The sequence below is a fragment of the Neophocaena asiaeorientalis genome, unplaced genomic scaffold (genome assembly GCF_003031525.2).
Source record: "Neophocaena asiaeorientalis asiaeorientalis breed wild unplaced genomic scaffold, Neophocaena_asiaeorientalis_V1.1 scaffold129, whole genome shotgun sequence".
In the NCBI taxonomy this organism is placed as follows: Eukaryota; Metazoa; Chordata; class Mammalia; order Artiodactyla; family Phocoenidae; genus Neophocaena; species Neophocaena asiaeorientalis.
Window position 1 is genome coordinate 1,645,439 of NW_020172446.1, and position 18,179 is coordinate 1,663,617.

The following is an 18,179-nucleotide window of genomic DNA, read 5'->3' on the forward strand; positions in this document are numbered from 1 at the left end:
ACATCTTAGATATCTGTATCACCTTCAACAAATTATGTCTCCCTTAGAAAATCCCTCCCACCCCAGTACTCAAGCGTTTAAGAGGGTATTTCAATTATAATTATTTCAATGATCACTATTAGAATTAGGACAAGCAACTTCACTCTTGAATAGTTCAGTATATTGGGGAATGATGGATGCAACAGAAAACAACTCCAACTGAGGAGTCTTAAAAGATGCAGTTATTGAGCAGGTAGTAAAATATTCCAGTGGAATTTTTTTGTTGTGACACAATTCTTTTTTCAAACATTAATATCTTTTTTCCATGATTCAGTTACAGAGAAAAGCTTATATTCTAATTACAGAGGTGAAAATTTGGAATTCATTTAATTCGTTTTTCTTCTTTATGTTTCCAAGAATTAAAACCACATAGAAACACAAGCCTGGGTTTGCTAAACATTGTACTATAAGTGAACTGTTACTGTTCAGAGGAAAATGCTATCTGCATAGAACAGTGGCTTTAACACGGGAAGGAACAAAAGTAATCCAAGTTAATGTTCTGGCCTCTCTTTCAGTTCCCCTGTTACTTGCCCACTACAACATACACACATAAACACAACTTTTCCCACCAAATAAAAGCAATTTTTAGTTGGAAACAAACACAGGTGTTTTTCATGTGTGCATATTGCATCAAATATTGTTCAGTAAGGATAAAAATGAAACTCAAAATAATCGTTCCAAAACCACAATTCAATATACTAAACTTTACTATGTGAAACAATTTGTTTGGCTGCCTGAAAATTTGTAATCCATCCATACTGCTAAGTGTGTAATACCCAAACTCTTTTATTATATCAAATGTGTAGTGTATACGCATACATACCACACATACACACCATCTTCCCACTTTTCACAGGGCTCTACATTAACATTTGCTCTAATGTGGTGAAATTTGGAAATATTAAAAGTCACAAGCATTTCCAGATGACCTTTCAACCTTAACATTCAATGCATAACTTTGGGATTAAAAATGCAGATTTCAGTATCCAGTGGCATTTCCAATGATTATTATCCTTGAGGTTAAATTTAATAGTTTGAGGAGAAAATAACCAGTAAGGTTTTCCTAAAAGTGAAAGGGAAAATTTGAATGAAAACATTTCATGCCTCCAAATCAAGAACGTCAAATTTTGTCAATTTACTCAAGTTCAATATAAATAACATCACCTTTACTGAGGCTGTTAAATATTATGTAACACAAAGTAAATTACATAAAATTACATGTCAAATACTTTTTTCTGTTTATTAACACCACAGTCAAACGTGAATATTAATATAGAGCCTTCTCTGCCAAAAGAGTATAAAAATCCTAAATTTAATTAAATTTAGGGGCCTTCACCAAACTTGCTGCAAGTTTGGGGACATGAATATCCAACAGCCATAAAGCTGTGAAAGCCCCTATAAGGAATAAAATAAATCCCACTTGCCTCAGACTGAACAGGGCAACACTGAGACTCAGCCTCAGCCTGTCCTATGGCAGGGCTATAGGAAGAAGAAAATTTTAATTTTAGAAAAACATTACCCAATTAATGTAAAAGACATGCATTTAAAAAAATCCCAATGATCAAGCAAGCAAAGGAAAAAAAGAGTAGCTCTTTAAAAAAAAAAAAAATCTATTGTCCTATAATTCCACTCTGAGCCCATACTTTTACTGGGAATCTCGCCCCCCTCTGCAAATAATTAAATTTAATTAAACTGAGTTTAAGTTCAGTATGTGACTTGATCAGTGGAACAGGAGTGCTCAAAGAATATTTACCCCATTCCTAACAGTAAAAGTGTGAAAGATTGCTAAAATAGTATTCAAATCAAATGATATCCAGCAGCCACTCAAAAGTTGGTCCTCACCTGCTGGTCTTGTTACTGTCATACACACAATAGAAACTAGTGCCAGACAAAAATCGTTTTTGTTTCTTTAAAGAAAGTGGTAACAGTGGATGTAAGGTAGAGCCAAACTGGCAGCCCCATTAATCTTACAACTTCCTAAATTATGGCAATCACAATGCCTGCCGGTATATACCAAGTCCCAAAGCTGTCTTCTGTGAGGGCAGATGAAGTTTATTTCAACTCCATCTATTCTTTAAGAAAGCGTAAGTCAGAGTTAATTATTTCAACATAATTTGTTCCACTCGTGATTTACTATGGACCCCAGAAGCAATTAGGTAAAAGATATTTTCTAGAAGCTTAATTACACTCTGATGCATGCACAAATTACACATACCAAATGGGCACCATCTGAGCCATATACCTACAAAATACAACAGATGAATGATGTGCCTAAGTGTTGTGCATAACATTTTGAATTAACTTTTAATTAGAATTCTATCACTTCTTTAAAAGTGGCAATATTTTCTCCTTTCTGACCTCAGAAAGCAACAAACCTCAATATATCAGTTCTCTTTGCATCAAATGCAAATCAAGCTTTGCATAATTTTTGAAATATTACTAACCCATTTTTTTCCCTCTTCCTGATTCCTCTCCCCCACTGCTATAATCCATTCGTAGTTTGTTGATAAGCCTGTACATGAAATGCTTGAGAGACATTTGGTTTGGGAGAATATTTCCTATTTAATAATTCTAAACTTAATTATGTCATTTTTACCTTAAAAGATTTTCAACACAGGTCTTTCTTTGGCAGTATGATAAACATGCTGCCAAATCTAAGAAGTATATGATAATTTCAAAACTATTTACGTAGACAGGCGTTTGGCGTTTGGTGAGAAAGGGGTAGAGACATGGCTGCTGGCAGCAGGAACAAATGCATTCTTGGCGATACATGCATATTGCCTTTTCAAACTATGAAATTTTTTGACCCTCAAAAATAGCACAGGAGCTATAAAACCACTGGAGCAGAATAGCAGATTTAAAATAACACTCAGCTTTGTTAATACTTACAATGTTTTGTTTAAGATGAATGACTTTTACTTGTCACTTATATACACTCTTTTATGATAATTAAAACATCTTTCAGTATTTTCTTACATGGTTAAAGCTTTCTTTTGTTTAAACAAAACTTCAGATTCTGTGCCTTATACCTACACCTTCACATAAAGGTTATAAAGAAATGCTATTTTCTTAGCTGTCTTAACTTTATATTGAGGAAAACTAAACCTGAGTTCATAATATATTAATAATTATACTTTGTAACAGGTCATTTGATACTTAGTCATAAAAGTACTCTGCAAAAATGAAGATCAAAAAAATGGATGCCAAAAAGAGGTCAACAAGGCTATTAATATATGAGACTTGCAACATAAGATACTGAATAATAGCGGTCATCTCTACAGAAAAGTTCTCCATAGAACACAGTTGAACATTCAAATTTCCAAGGATGAAAAGGTTAACAGTAAAAAGCCATTTAGGCTTAATAATAACAGAAGGTAGCCATTTAATCAAAGAAATAATGTAATCTTCCAGGAACATAATAAAATAAAAAATTTCAAATCCATCTGTTAACCATCTTAACAGAGGCACATTTAGATGCTCATCATAACATTAGAATATATACCAGTCATTAACAGTACAGAAGGCTATTACTGCATGCACCTAAGCTTCTAGAAGTTTGCACCTGAAAAGCTTCTGAGGTCCACACAGTACCGCAGTCTCAAAAATAATCAGAAGGAAATGAATGGGTCTGGCACTAGGCTCTAAACATCAGCAGGAAGGAGGGAATATTAAGGTTTACATTTCAAATATCTATGATAGCTAACATATATTGACACACCAAGGGGGTGGAAAGGTGACACAATACAAAGATTTCATACCCATGTAATGACTCATAGGTATATCTAAGTTTTTCTGTCAACTGAAGGACTAACATACAATTCTACATATACTGTCCAGTTTAAAACATGCAGCTAAGGAATAACCTACAATTCAAAGACAGAATCCAATGATATATCAAAACTGCATTGGTATAACTACGAATTTTATTATGTGGACGTCTACTGTGGCATGCATCTGTACAAACCTTTCAGGCAGTGGTCCACAGCTGGGTTATGAATAAAAAGGCATAAATTTTTCTCTCATTTTATTACAATGAAGTTTAACAGTACAGAAAAGTCACATGACCTTGGTGGGTCAGATTTCTTAAACCCTGAAACATGAGGAACTCTAAATACATTAAATATTGTTACACATTCAGACTTCCAATGTACAGGTACTTGAAGACAGTTACAGCCCTCACCAAGCTAGGTTGGGGACATGAAGTCCAACAGCATCTGAAATGCTGTGAAGGCATAACTTTACAAATAGCAACATAAGCTTACAGAACTTGCCTTTATTAGGGTGGTATGTTCATGTAATTCCAGCGCCTTCACAATATAACGAACCAAATTTACTATACTTCACTTCTAAAAACCTAGATGAAACATGAAAAAGAAGCCATACAGTATAAATTGCAACTTCAGGAAAAGTTCCTGCTTTATTATTCCAAATAAATTTTCCCATGTAAAATAAATGTCCAATAGTTCCTGGTATGTGGGAAGATAATGTTTGTTAAAGTCACAATGAAGCCTTATTGACGGAAGCTTGGCTATATAAACAGCACAAGTTGAGAAAAGGTTTAATCTCCAAACCTATTAGACTGGATGAAGTAAGATCAGTAACGGCCACCTTGCGACATTACAGGAGGTCTCATTCCCATCGGAGGTCGAGGAGGCCCACCTTGGTAAGGGGGCACCATTGGCGGTCCCTGCCCATACGGCGGCATAGCACCAGGAAGATAACCTGGCATGCCCTGATGATGACCACCATACTGACCTAAAAAACACATTTAAAACACAAAAAAATAGATTGAGTCTGTGCCTTGTACTTTTAAATGCAATGCATTTTGCAGATAAATCTGTTTCATGCGTACACTCAGAATATCCACTAAATAAAATAAATGTAGAAAGAGGAATACCATGAGGCGGCATCGGGGGTCTCATTCCTTGTTGCTGTGGGATGCCTGGCTGTGGTGGCATCATACCTCCAATTGGTCCAACAGGTGGATTACCAATGGGAGCCTGTCCTGGTCGAGGAAGATTACGTTGATATTTAGGTAACTGTGCTCTTCTCTCTTCCTAGGAATAAAAATATGTGAAATGTGAACATCTGAACACAGGGAGTTAAGCATGAAGGTAAGCATCTAAAGTCTTTATAGAGTGAGACTAATTTTTAAATGTTCCCTTACATCCCAATTACTTTCACCCCACAAACCAGTCCAACTTAAAATCTTGATGCCTTAAGAAAACGTTACCTATTTTTATATTTGAAGCACGTTATATTGAACAACTTTCCAGAAATTATAAATTGCTTCAGCAAGAAACTGTGTAATGAAGAAGGTATATGGACTGCAAGGGACCTGCAGACTCTATCTCACACTTGTTTCTTCAATTAATTAAATTTATGAACAAAAATAATTTTTGAGAGAGTAAGAACCCAACTTACTGTCTTCTTTTAGAAATAGTCTTAGGGGGGATGTATCTAAGATCAAAACATGCAATATTCACTTTGTTTTGTGGTTCTTAAAAATCAGAATGATAAAAATCACTTAGCATTCAATCAGATCATAAGACCACTGGTATACAAATTAAAACTTTTCAAATGGACAAGTTGCTACCACAGTACTCAATCAAACTCTGCTACTAAAAAATGTAAACAACTTACCAGCGATATATCCTCATCTGGATGGATCAACTTACTGGTTGCACTGGTCGTCATAAGTGTAGCAGGCTTACTTGTTATTGAAGCTGCTGGTTTAGCTGCAGTGCTATTTGTTGTACTAGTGGTTGAAGCTGTAGACTGTGTATATGCAGGGAATGTAGGCTTTGGGGGTTCTGTAGTTGTTGCAGGGGTACTATTTAAGGGCTTGAAATCTGTACCAACAGGTCCTTGGACAGCTGCCTGAGCCTGTAAAACATTATTTTTCATCAACAAAACTTCAAAACCCAAAAGTGAATATATCTACTACCTATTTAACTTAAAAACAAGACACTAACATTCAATAAGGGACAAAACTTAAAGTTAAAATCACGAACAATCCACAAAATTCAAGATAACACATAATACCAAAAGATGTACATCCAAACCACAGCAGTGGAAACAAGAAACAAGTTAGACTGCTTATATAACTTCTCAGATATCATCTATCTCCTCACCAGAAATTACTTAATTTACAAAGCTTTGTATTTATTCCTAATTGAAGATATTATCATATAATGGAATAGTATATTTTCTATTATCATCATTCTAAATTCCTTTTTAAAATTAATCTACCAAGGAGCTCAAAAAAAATTGTTAGAAATTATAGAATACAAATGTTTGGATAAATTTCAGTTACTAAGTATAACATAAATAATAACTACCAATGGTAACATATTAAAGATATGTCCTTCACAACTATTCTTTATATAGTAATACAATGCCCTCCCAATTAACGATGGCTAGATTATTATGATGGACTAAAGGGTTTAGTAAGCTTTTAAGTATAACGTTACCAAGTAATCAATTTGTTACTTTTCATAACACTGAACATCTGAAACATGTAAACTAGGCCAACTTTTAGAATCAAATGCAGAGTACTAAATTTCCTTACATTATATGTGATGCATTAAACAGCATAAAACAGAATAGCTTAATCATGCATCAGGCTAACCACTGGCCACTAAAATGCATTTACTGCTTACATGCTTTTAACCCTTTAGAACCATAGAAGTTTGGGGTATATTTTTTTCTATTAGTATGCGGTTCAAATTTTCAAATACCATTGATTTATAAGCCATTAATTTTACTTTAGAAAAATTAAACGTATTTTTGGGAAAAGATTTAGTTTTAAAGTAGGGTCCAAAGGGTTAATGAAGTTATAAAGCCATTTTTAACAATTTTAAACTGCAACTTCCTGCGTACTTGTGCTGCGCTAGGAAACAGAGCTTTAGAAGACGCAGACAGACTTTCTGAATTGGATGAAGCTGTACTTGAGCTTGTTACAGGTGTCCCCATCTGTAGCATAAAAGAAAGGAAACAATGAAAAGTCTCCAAACAAATGGGTGAAAATAAGCCACGTGGTAGACTTTTTTTCCAGTATAGATTGCATTTTTCTAAATGCAAAATACAATGCAATCAAATCTGTTTTATAGAGGCAGGCAGTTTATGCATTTACAATAAACAGAGTGACACTATGAGCCTCAAAAAAACTTTTTAAATTCTACACCAATAAACCTAATTAACCACAGGTTTTTTCCCCTAAACTAACGTTTTACACTATGATATTTCAAAACTGAAACCTTAAACTGAGAACAATGATGCATTATTGACACTTCAATCCAATTCTCCATCGATAACTACAATTTTTGCCCAAAGTTTATTAATAGGATAAACAAAATAAACAAAATCCCCCCACCTCAAAAACATGTTAATGTACTTAAAAAGTAATGCTTTTAATTTAGCAACTACAAACAGAAAAAAAATTGAAAAAAGAAAACATCTAAGGGATAATTTTAAGGTGAACAATGAAGAACATACATCCTGAGTGTCTCAATTCTGAATGAATTAAATACATCTGCTTAACTCTGAATCAAACGGGGGGGAAAAAGTGAAGGTAACAACCATTATATACATACTATATATAAAAGAAGGATTTTTTGCTTCTGAGTTCTGGGGAGGAAAAAAAAAAAAGGACGAGTAGGAAATATGAGTGTGACTAGGTCAAAAGACGTTAAATGATGCCCTTCCAGCAACAGTGAGGCACTACTGTCTGTCACAATTCTAGACTAAAGGAAGAGCCCCAAAATTATTTGCTAAGGTCTTAGGATTTTTTGACTTTGGTTTTCATTCTGCTCATAGCTCATTAGGTAAAGGAGGACCTCATAACATTTTTATGTATTTAAGTTCCCAGAAATTAAATTTTCATTTCTAACTAAAGCTAAGAATAACCAGAGTTCACAACTACAAAAAAATAACATACTACACTATTTTCTGGTTCCAGTCAACATTTTATGAGTAAAGGAAATCAATGTGTGCAAAAATGGAAGAGAACACCACTTCTTCAGTATAGTTAATAAACTGTATTAAGAAGATTACAATTTTTAAAATGACTTGACATTTTCAAAGAGTTCAGTGAACTCCACTTTACCTTTAAACATAAGCACGCTCTTTTTCAGAAATTTCACCTTACCTGTCCTGCACTGGGGAAAAGAGGCTTAGTAACTGGAGGCTGTGGAGCTGGAACTGTTGCTGTTGGTGCAGGTGGTCTGTTAAGAATACCTGGCGCTGAAACAGCCTGTGCTTGAGTCATTGGAGGAATTCCAGGACGTGGAACAGGAGGGGGCATACCTGCAGAGGAGAAATACTTGAGTGGGACCCTGTTGCTGAAACATTTAGTTCAGAAAAAATACTTCCTCAAAACTTTGCCATTAAGACATACTAAATTAAATTAAAAATGAATCAAGGAAATTCCCTGGCAGTCCAGTGGTTAAGACTCGGCTTTCACTGCTATGGCCCGGGATCAATCCCTGGTAAGGGAACCAAGATCTCATAAGCCGTGAGGCACAGACACACACAAAACAAGATTCTATACTATGAAGTTATCAATACTGATGACTGACTGCTGAACTCAATGAAGCCCAAAGTACTTGGGCACCTGCCCCCTTGTAACAGTTTTGCCTCCAACTTTCTACACCTTTGCGTCTCTTCAGAATTTGGGGACATGAAAGATACCACTAGAAACCCTGTATATGGGCAAAGCCACAATTAGGCTTATTGATATTACTGATGCAGCAAATTTTTGAAACATACAGAATTATTTCAATCATCTAACGACAGATGTTTCCAGAACTCTAATGCGAACTACAATAAAAACTGTTAATAGGTCAAATACCCATAAAAATTATTCCAGAAACTTAGTTATTCCTTTAAGTGTGCTTTAAATACACAAATTTTCCTAAAATATACCACTAGGCATTCTTTGAAGTTCCTCAATGTAACTTAAAACTTTTACCGACTTCACATTACCAAATGAACATAGGTTATTTTTCTGTATTCATTTAAATGCCTAAAATTATCTCAGAGCATGATGTATGTGAAGCTGTTGCCTATAAATTAATGATTGCACTGGCATGATTCAAATTTTGCTGCTGCTTTATTTTTCTGTTCCCTTTAAACCAACTATCACTTGAGTACATCTGAATCTGCTATGGACTGCAAACCAAACTTGCTAGGATTAAAACGCTAGGCAATGGACTCAGAAAGCCTCATGAAGACCTCTGTGGCACATTTACTGGGCTAACCAAATCCCTTTCCCCACACTGTAGGCTAAAAAGTCAAGGTACTTTATTTCCCATGCTTCCCCGCACCTAGAAGCTCCATTAGACCTATTTCTGGCCAATGATATGTAAGAGGCTAAGGAGATTCTGGGAAAGTTACTTTGTTCCCTAATACAAGAAAAAGGAAAGCACCCTTTCTTGCCTGAGATTTTGTAACTTCTGAGTTACATGTCTGAGAGAGAAAGCTAAGGTTGGCAAAGTGGAAAATTTTTTAAGTATGGGTTCTTGTTATCACTGGAGCCACTGAGTCTACCACTTTTAGGTTGAGTAAGATAATAAACACCTACGTTGTTTAATAGTTTGTTGGATTTCTCTATTACTTGTTAAGAGTCTCCAGTACTTGCCTAAAATATTCCTAACAGATATAACCACTCTTAAGTCACAGGCTCAGTGACTCATTCTGGTGGCTTTGAGGACTACTTTTACTATCTATTTCAAAACTCGGAACTCAGAACAAAACGAGATCATTACATTTCTCACAGTAATTTTAAAAAGAAGTCACTAACCTATAGAAACTTTAAAAATTACACCAATTTTAAAACTGCACCTCGCAGGGGTTTAGAGTCCGCCTGCCGATGCAGAGGACACAGGTTTGTGCCCCAGTCTGGGAAGATCCCACCTGCCGCGGAGCAGCGGGGCCCGTGAGCCATGGCCGCTAAGCCTGCGTGTCTGGAGCCTGTGCTCCGCAACGGGAGAGGCCACAACAGTGAGAGGCCCGCGTACCGCAAAAAAACAAACAAAAAAACCCTGCACCAATGCCCACAAATCTGCTGTCTAAAATACTTAAGAATAAAGCACTTCTGTCATATTAAAAAGGAAACTGTCTAACATTTCATACCTGGTGGCATACCAGGCATCAGAGGTGGTATTCCCGGTCCAGGTGGCATCATTCCACCCATCGGCATCATTCTATTAGAAAGCAAATTTCAAGAGACAACTAAAGTTAATTAACAGTATAAAACGTTAGAAAATATTTTGGCTAAAGCCTGAAACAACAATAGATAAGACTTGAATTTGACCCCTAATATTGAAATCAATCAAGCTGAAAGAACACACAACACACTAAAACAATTCTATCAAAATAAATTCCCTAAAAACCAGCGAACTCTTTGGTTTACCAGTAAAATAGGGGAAAAAATTCAGTCTTTGTTAACAGAACATTTTAATACATTTAAAGTCATTGAAAACAATTATTATACTCTCCTTAATATAAACAAGAGGCCTTATCCAAAATGTGCGTAACTGGAAAACAAAATCACCTTTTGTCTCACTTGGAAAATATCCACAGAATATTAATCAAAAAAAAAAAAACCCTCTATATTTTAGAGTTATCAGATTTTTTCAAAAAGAAAATACTGAATGTACTCTGTGGAGTAAAGATTTGTTTTGGACAGGCACGGAAAAACTACCATCAAAATTAAAGATAATCAAAAGTAAACTCAGAATCCCTACTTCTCATGTACAAAGTTGCTATCACTAAATCAGGACTTAAAAACACAACCCATATTTGTTTTCCTTTCCTTAAAAGAGCTCACCTTCAAATATCAGTGTCCAATTCACTTAAAAAATTACCAAGTTTGTGAATTAATGATTTAGGATTCTTATCAGAATAACTTCTATATATAGGTTTTATTAGAAGAAAAATCAATTACCTTCTATAGTAACACAGCACGTAATTTGGCAAAGGAATATATACTCTTTCTTAAATATCACCCCTTTTTACTAAGTCCCCTTACTTTTAGCAGTTTGGGGAAAACAGCTGCACAATTAGAAAATGCTTTGTTTATATGAGTCTATTACGATTTCCTCACAGATGTTTTAGTTCCCTCCTTTCAGAGATCTGTGTCAATCAGTTTGCAAAGTTTAGAAGTTTTAGTAAGGAAGATTAGAAAACTTCTGAAGTCAACTTAATAGATACCATTAAACACACAAAAAAATGACATTATGATTATACCTCCTGAATTACATTACGAATGAGATGCTTACATGTTTTCACCGCAAAATGACTGGGTGTATTTTCTCTGATGATGCAATCTGTGAAAATGTATGACAAAATCAAAATCTAACTGATTTTCAAAATACAGTGGGAAAGTGTATTGTATACCTCTCACATCCAACAATATTTAAATAAAAGTGATGGGCACGAGCACCTCATATTCATTTTAGTTCTTGATGACTTGACAAATAAATACAGTTTGCTTCTCACAACTACAAAGTGTCATGGACAGTTTTGAATCTCAGAAACTCAAATCTACAACCAACTACTTTAATTACATCAGATGCAACTGAAGCAGATGGCTGCCTACATACATCCTAAAACCCAAAAATCTATTCTCTTCAGAGTCAAATTTATATTCCTTAAATTTATTAGTAGATCCCTTTATTAGGTAAGTTTAATAGTTACAGAGCCCATACCTTTTAGAAGCAAAAAGAAAAAAAAGAAAAAAAAAACACAGCAAAGTAACATTTAAGTGATGTAACACACCCAAGTTGAAAAAGATCATTCTAGGCACAAGCCCACAAGTCACTTAAAAGAGTTTTCTTACCCAGGTGGCATTCCTGGCATAACTGGTGGCATTCCTGGCATCAGAGGAGGAACACCTGGCATTAACGGAGGTATGCCTACAAACAAGTATTTCAACCAAAAAAATAAAAAAGGGTTAAGAGGAAAAAATTAATACTTCTAAACTGTATCAACAAAGACCTGAGAATGTTAAGTTGTAAGAAGCCTTATGTACTACCTGGAGGCATTCCTGGTGCTCCTGGAACTGGTGGTAGTCCTGGTTGTGCCATTGGGGGGATATAACCTTGTTGAGGTTGAACAGGCTGTGGCTGAAATGAAGTTGAAGCTGCAGAGTCATCATCATCATATTCATCAGAATCCTCTTGTTGCTTCTTTTTTTGACTCTCTGCTAAAAAAGTTTAAATTAATTTTTCCCATAGAGTAAAAAAAGAAAACCTAAGCAAGTTTAAGACATTCAACATTAAAAATTTTTATTTCAGTGCAAGTAGCTCCTGAGATTTTTCTTCCAAAAAAACTCAGTTAACACTGCTCTTTACTCTTTAAATGTTTTTTCAATCTGTATTAAGCAAGAAGGTTAACATCCTTTCCCTATTCTATGGTAGGTAAAGAACATTTTCCTAAAGCAGTTATACTTTTAAAGAACAGCTTTCTATTCCACTCCAAAAGGTGAACTATGAAAACTAGTCTGACCTCTCCAGAATGCTTTCCAAAACAAAAGACTTCATAGTTTATTAGTAAGTTTCTATCATTTGGATAGGAGAGGGCTGCAAATCCCAAGTCAAATACACCACTAAAAAAATTTACAATTAGTGGTTTCATAAATCAAAACAAGCTACCTTCCTTTTCAAAGGACTCAACACTTGCTAAATCCACCTGGAATTCAGTTATGAGTAAAAATATAATAAATGTATGGAATGATCCAAATGCTACCACATATACAAATAAGATACATTAACTTCAAACATAAGACAAAAAAACCTCAAATTGAAATTCTGAATAGAACTAACATCTACCATTAAATTTATACTTGAAAATATTGTAATAATACTCTCACTAGTTAAGCTGTATCAAGAAAAAGCATACATCTTAGCATTTACCTTGTGTTTTCTGTTCAAGAAGTCGTCTTCTTTCATCCATGTCTTTTTCTGGAATACCTTCCATACCATATATTTCCAACTCTATGTCTGTTCTCCCAGGTATTGCATTTGGTACTGCATCTATTGTCTCTTTATGCACCTAACATTAAAAAACCAAAAAGACCCCACATAAACAAAACAAAAACCTTCCATTAGATAGACAAAAGTGCCTCATGAAAGTCTTTTAAAGAGTAATTTTAAATTACTCAGAGACCACTTAGTATAATGGTTAAGAATGACGGGTTCCACAGTGAGACTATGTGGATTCAACCCCCAGCTTTATGGCCTATTAGCTATGTGAGATTAGGCAAATTCTTTGACCTAAGCCTCAGTTTACTTCACCTATTCAGCACCTAACTTCTGGGGTCATTTTTAGGATTAAAAAAGATACTGTGTATGTAAAAAGCACTTGGCAATGTGAAGCACATAGCAAGGGCTCAAAAAACAATTTCAAGTTTACCTTATAACCTTGATTGCTTGAATTATTAACAATGAACTAATAGTGCTACTCAAATCAGGGAAGTGTGAAGTCTGAACTAAGTAAAGCTTATGAAGTCTTAAAATTAAGTATTAGAATAAAGTAAATTTTCCAAGAATGTATGCTGAGACAGCTAGTAGCTACAAACCACAAAAGTGACATTTCCAATTAGCATTACCCGTAACCCATGAGTCACCTGAAGAGCTTAACACTGCCACAGTATTGATCCTGTCACTTTCCACCTCTGAATTTATTTGGCAGATCACAAAAAGAAGTCCTTCAGAGGTTTTATTGTAAAATAAAACACGGGATCTATCTAGCACCTTTTTTCACTGTATGGTTTTGCTACATCAAACATTTCTAACCCTAAAACGCGAATAACTTTTGCCAATATGCTAAAACCCCTGTCGGTCTTGGTTTCTTCCACAAAAGGTATTAACTTAGGCTAAAGGATGTCAAAGTATTTTGCCTAAAATATCAGCTTCACCTGGAAGCTTATTAGAAATGCAAATTCTATGCCAATAAAAATTTTAAAACAATAAATAAGAAATGCAAATTATCAGGCCACACCTGAGCCCTACTGAATCAGAAACTCTTGGGTGGAACTGCAAATCTATCTAGCAAGACTTCAAGGTGATTCCTTTGCATACTCAAGTTTGAGAACCACTTATTTAGGTTAATGACTTGGATATATTGGTCCAAGTAACACTCAATTTTTCTTTCCTTCCAAGACACTTTCATGGAAGAATAGAAAGGTAATTAAAGAAAACTAAGTATTTTCCTGGAGGAGTATCTCAAAGATTTTAAAAAGTGATATGCAAATCAAATTCACAAATTATCTTATTGTGATTAAAAGATCCAGGAATAAAGCTACTCAATAAATGACAATCACCATTTCCTAAATTTTTTGTAACATGTTACTTCTCTTGATGAAGGCAGATGAAGTAACTCATATATATGTTCTCTGAAAAAATACAATTACATTCACATACACATTAACTAGTTTTCACTACATTTCTAAGTGATGAAAGAAAGAAATATCTTAATTAAAAGGTATTGGAAAGAGAAGAAAAAATAACGCCATGCACTCAAAATCTTCCCAACCTTATGTTACAGCCAGAATTAGATTTCTTAGTCTTACATAGTAGAAATTAGTATGGTCTCGGCTGAAAAGATAGGCGCAAACATTGACGTAAAGTATCTAAATTACTAATGTCCTAAACTAATCTATAAAACTCCAGCATGTGTCTGATTTAACTGCCATGCCTATCTCACAAGCTCCTGTGAAATCATGGTAAGAACATATAAATAGAAGCACTTAGTCAATTAAAGATTATTACTAATAGTTTCTTAACTAATCTTCCAGTTTCCACTCACTCCATTTCTCTGCTCTTCCCTATAGTACAACTCCTTGAAATAGCACCTCTACTTTCCCCTCTCATTTTCCCTTGCAAGCATTCCTATCAGCCTTTCATCCTCTACATTCTAGGAAATCACTCTGGCAAGTAACCAATGACCTCTAGTTTGATTAATGCAATCTTAGTCCTGGGCTTAACTAACCTACCACCAGTGTTTGACTTAAATAAATAACTCACTCCTTGAAACACTTCATTTGACTTCCACGGCACTACTCTCTTGGTTTTCCTACCTTTTCAATCTTGATTGGTTTCTTTTAATCTTCTGACCTCTAAATGCTGGGAGTGGCGGCCCAAGGTGGTGTCGTTGGCACCACTTTTCTATCTATATTCTACTCCCTAAGGACATATAATATCATGGCTTAAAATAGCCATCCTTATACTGTATCCCCCCCAAATTTCTATCACCAGCTCCAACCTCTCTGAACTGCAGACCTGTAGATTCAACTGCTTATATGACCTCTCCATCTGGATATTCAACAGACCTCCTCAACATCTCAAAACTAACATACCCACACTCAAATTAACATAAGATGATCTTGATAGCCTCATCCCTAAGCCTATTTTTCCTGCAGCTTTCCACATTTCAGTACAGTCATCCCTTGATATCAAGGCATGACTGGTTCCAGGACCACTCCCCCCAATACCAAGGATGCTCAAGTCCCTTATATAAAATGGTGCAGTACCGTTAGCCCTCTGTATCCACGGATTCTGTACACGTGGATTCAACTTACCGATTTCAATTGCGGTATAATACGCAGATGTGGATACCAAGGGCCAAATGAATACAGTAACTCACTTTTCACACTGCTCAGGCCAAAAACTTTCAGAACATCCTCCACTCCTCATACTCCACATCTAATTCATCAGCAAATTCTGTCACCATCACCTCTTGCCTGAACACTCTTGCCTGGTCTCCTAAGTGGTCTTACTGCACTCTACAGTCTACTCTCAACCCTGCAGCCAAAATGACTCTTTAAAAAGTGTGCCAAAGCATGTTACATCTCAACTAAAACCTCCCATTTCACTCAGTATTAAAGAAAATGGCCTACAATAGCCTGCAAACCCTCCTATGTAAAGTAGCACATTGCTGTCCTTGCCCTCAATAAAGGAGAATGCTCCTGACGTGAAGGTCTTTCATCTGCTGTTCCCTGGAATCTCCCTCACCTCCTTTCAGATCTCTGTTCAGATGTCAATTTCTCATTCAGGCCTGTACTACCTTGTGGCCCTCCCCTATCCCCCCTACCTAGTTTTAGTTTTCTCTGTCACATATCAGCATAAAATTAAATATTTATAGATTGTTCTCCTCCACAATGTAAATCTAAACTCCACAATGATGACTTTAATTTATTCACTGCTGTATATTCAGTGCCTAAAACACTGTACTGTCTCACAGAAACTTTGTGATAAATGGTAATGTTCTGCATCTGTACTATCCAATACAATAGTCATCCACCAGTCACTTGTGGCTGAGCACAGGAAATGTGACTATAATGTGACTGAGAAACTGAAGTTTTAATTTTTAAATTTCTGTTTAAATAGCCACAAGTAACTAGTGACTACCACAGTGGAAAATTGTGGGTCTCATATTTTTTAATGGATACTGAATTGCTACTATAGCGACATAATTGGAGTGAAACAGATCTTTATAAACTTATTTTTAAACTCAGGGAAGCAATATCTTGTTTTAATTTACCTCCCTGCCTCCTACCAACAATAGTTCCCAATGAATGGGGATTTGCTCATCTCACATCTCTCTAGGGTCCAATTAGGCAAAAATTCAGGCAGCTCTAGGACTGGCAAAAGTAGAAGAAATAATGTTGAATAAAAAAGGTACTTATTAGATCTTCAAAAATATAAATTACAAAGCCCTCCCCACCTAGTAGTGAAAGAACTCAAGAAACCTAGAAAATAGTAAGTGAAACACCACGCCACCATTCCAAAAGAGGTCCATGGAATAAATCGTAGCTTAGCCCCAGGCAACAGATTTTAACAAATCGTTCAAAGACAGTGAGTAATGGTGGTTAATTATGTACTAATTCTTATGGGATTGGATTTGGTCAGACTGCCCACAAAATTTAAATCACTGATCCTTGTTCTCTTAGCCAAGTACTGACGAAATACTTCGTGATCTTAACCTAATTGTCACCCATCTAAATCTAGGATAAAAGGTATTATCAATAATTTAAAGGTAAATAGTAGCATAAACTCTTTATAAACATGAAAAATCAATTGTTTATCTTCTCAATGGCTAAAGAACAGGTTTTTTTTTTTATTTTAAAGCTGACTGGTCATCTTATCTAATCTTTTGCAATAAACAACAACAAAAAAAACCTCTACAGCTATCAAAGAGAAATTCAAGATTTTTTCATGTTGTTTCCAAACTACAAGAGAGCAAAAATTAAATACAGAAGAAACTCCTTACCTGCATGCAATGAATAGCTAAGCCAGGTCCTGTATACAATTTCTTATGACATATATGACATTTAAAATGCTTTGCTTTTTGGTGCTGTATAAGGATCTTCTCATCATCAAAATCTCTATTACAATACCTGATCACTATTGTTAAGGTACAAAAATAGCACAACAGTGACACTGCCTATAAAAAAATAAATCTGTAATGAAAGAGAATAGTAGTAACATTAAAAACAAGCAACAGCTAAAACCAAGAGTACTTTATATAAAGTCTACTTTTGATAATTATTATATAACTAAAGATTAACCTACCACATAATTTTGGAATTTTCAATGTCCTGGAAGCTCACAATCTCACATTATCTCTTCACCACCCCTAAATAAACACATCTCAGTAGGCAATATAATTTTGTCAAATTCCCGCGTTTCACACAGATTTATGTTAAATTAACTTTTCTTTTGTTCAATGTCTCAACATTTACAAATGCACACTGTGAACTGGAAGGGTTCAAAATGTTTAAAAAAAAAAAAAACCGAAGTTAATGTGGACAGAACTTCAAAAATTAGAAGATAAAAATAATCAAAATACTAAGAATTTACCTATTTAAAATTTAATGTTTATATTATTTAGAATCTGAAAATAAGTTCATTGCGACAATTTCCTATGAATAATCCACAAAGCTGCTTGCAATTCCGTACGAATTTGTCGCCCAAAAATGTATATAAACTCACAGATAAGTTCTGTCAATAATGCTGAGAATTCTTCTCTCCCTTGTCAGATTTTCCTAAAAGCACTTTACAAAACCTGTAACCAGTTTTCAACTATTATATAAATAAATGCAGCGTTTTAGGTACCAGACAGTAAATAAAACCAAC

General features: G+C 35.0%; 1 protein-coding gene across 9 annotated transcripts in view; it reads right to left on the reverse strand.

Annotated features, from left to right (window-relative positions):
- Positions 1-1,500: 1,500 nt before the first annotated feature.
- The window catches only part of ZNF207 (zinc finger protein 207), a 17,672-nt gene continuing 993 nt past the window's right edge, over positions 1,501-18,179 (reverse strand). The window contains exons 2-13 of one of the 9 annotated variants that reach the window (XM_024735194.1): positions 17,314-17,440; positions 12,957-13,095; positions 12,077-12,247; positions 11,882-11,957; positions 11,322-11,369; positions 10,174-10,244; positions 8,189-8,346; positions 6,922-7,014; positions 5,683-5,925; positions 4,937-5,096; positions 4,611-4,794; positions 1,501-1,518 (exon numbers count right to left, since the gene is read on the reverse strand). In XM_024735194.1, the coding sequence (XP_024590962.1) occupies positions 4,634-4,794; positions 4,937-5,096; positions 5,683-5,925; positions 6,922-7,014; positions 8,189-8,346; positions 10,174-10,244; positions 11,322-11,369; positions 11,882-11,957; positions 12,077-12,247; positions 12,957-13,095; positions 17,314-17,440 (1,447 nt within the window). In that variant the 3' untranslated portion in view covers positions 1,501-1,518; positions 4,611-4,633. Of the gene's footprint in view, positions 1,519-3,944; positions 4,795-4,936; positions 5,097-5,682; positions 5,926-6,921; positions 7,015-8,188; positions 8,347-10,173; positions 10,245-11,321; positions 11,370-11,881; positions 11,958-12,076; positions 12,248-12,956; positions 13,096-17,313; positions 17,441-18,179 lie in introns of those variants that run through there. The other 8 variants (XM_024735186.1, XM_024735200.1, XM_024735179.1 and 5 more) reach the window with 8 other exon arrangements.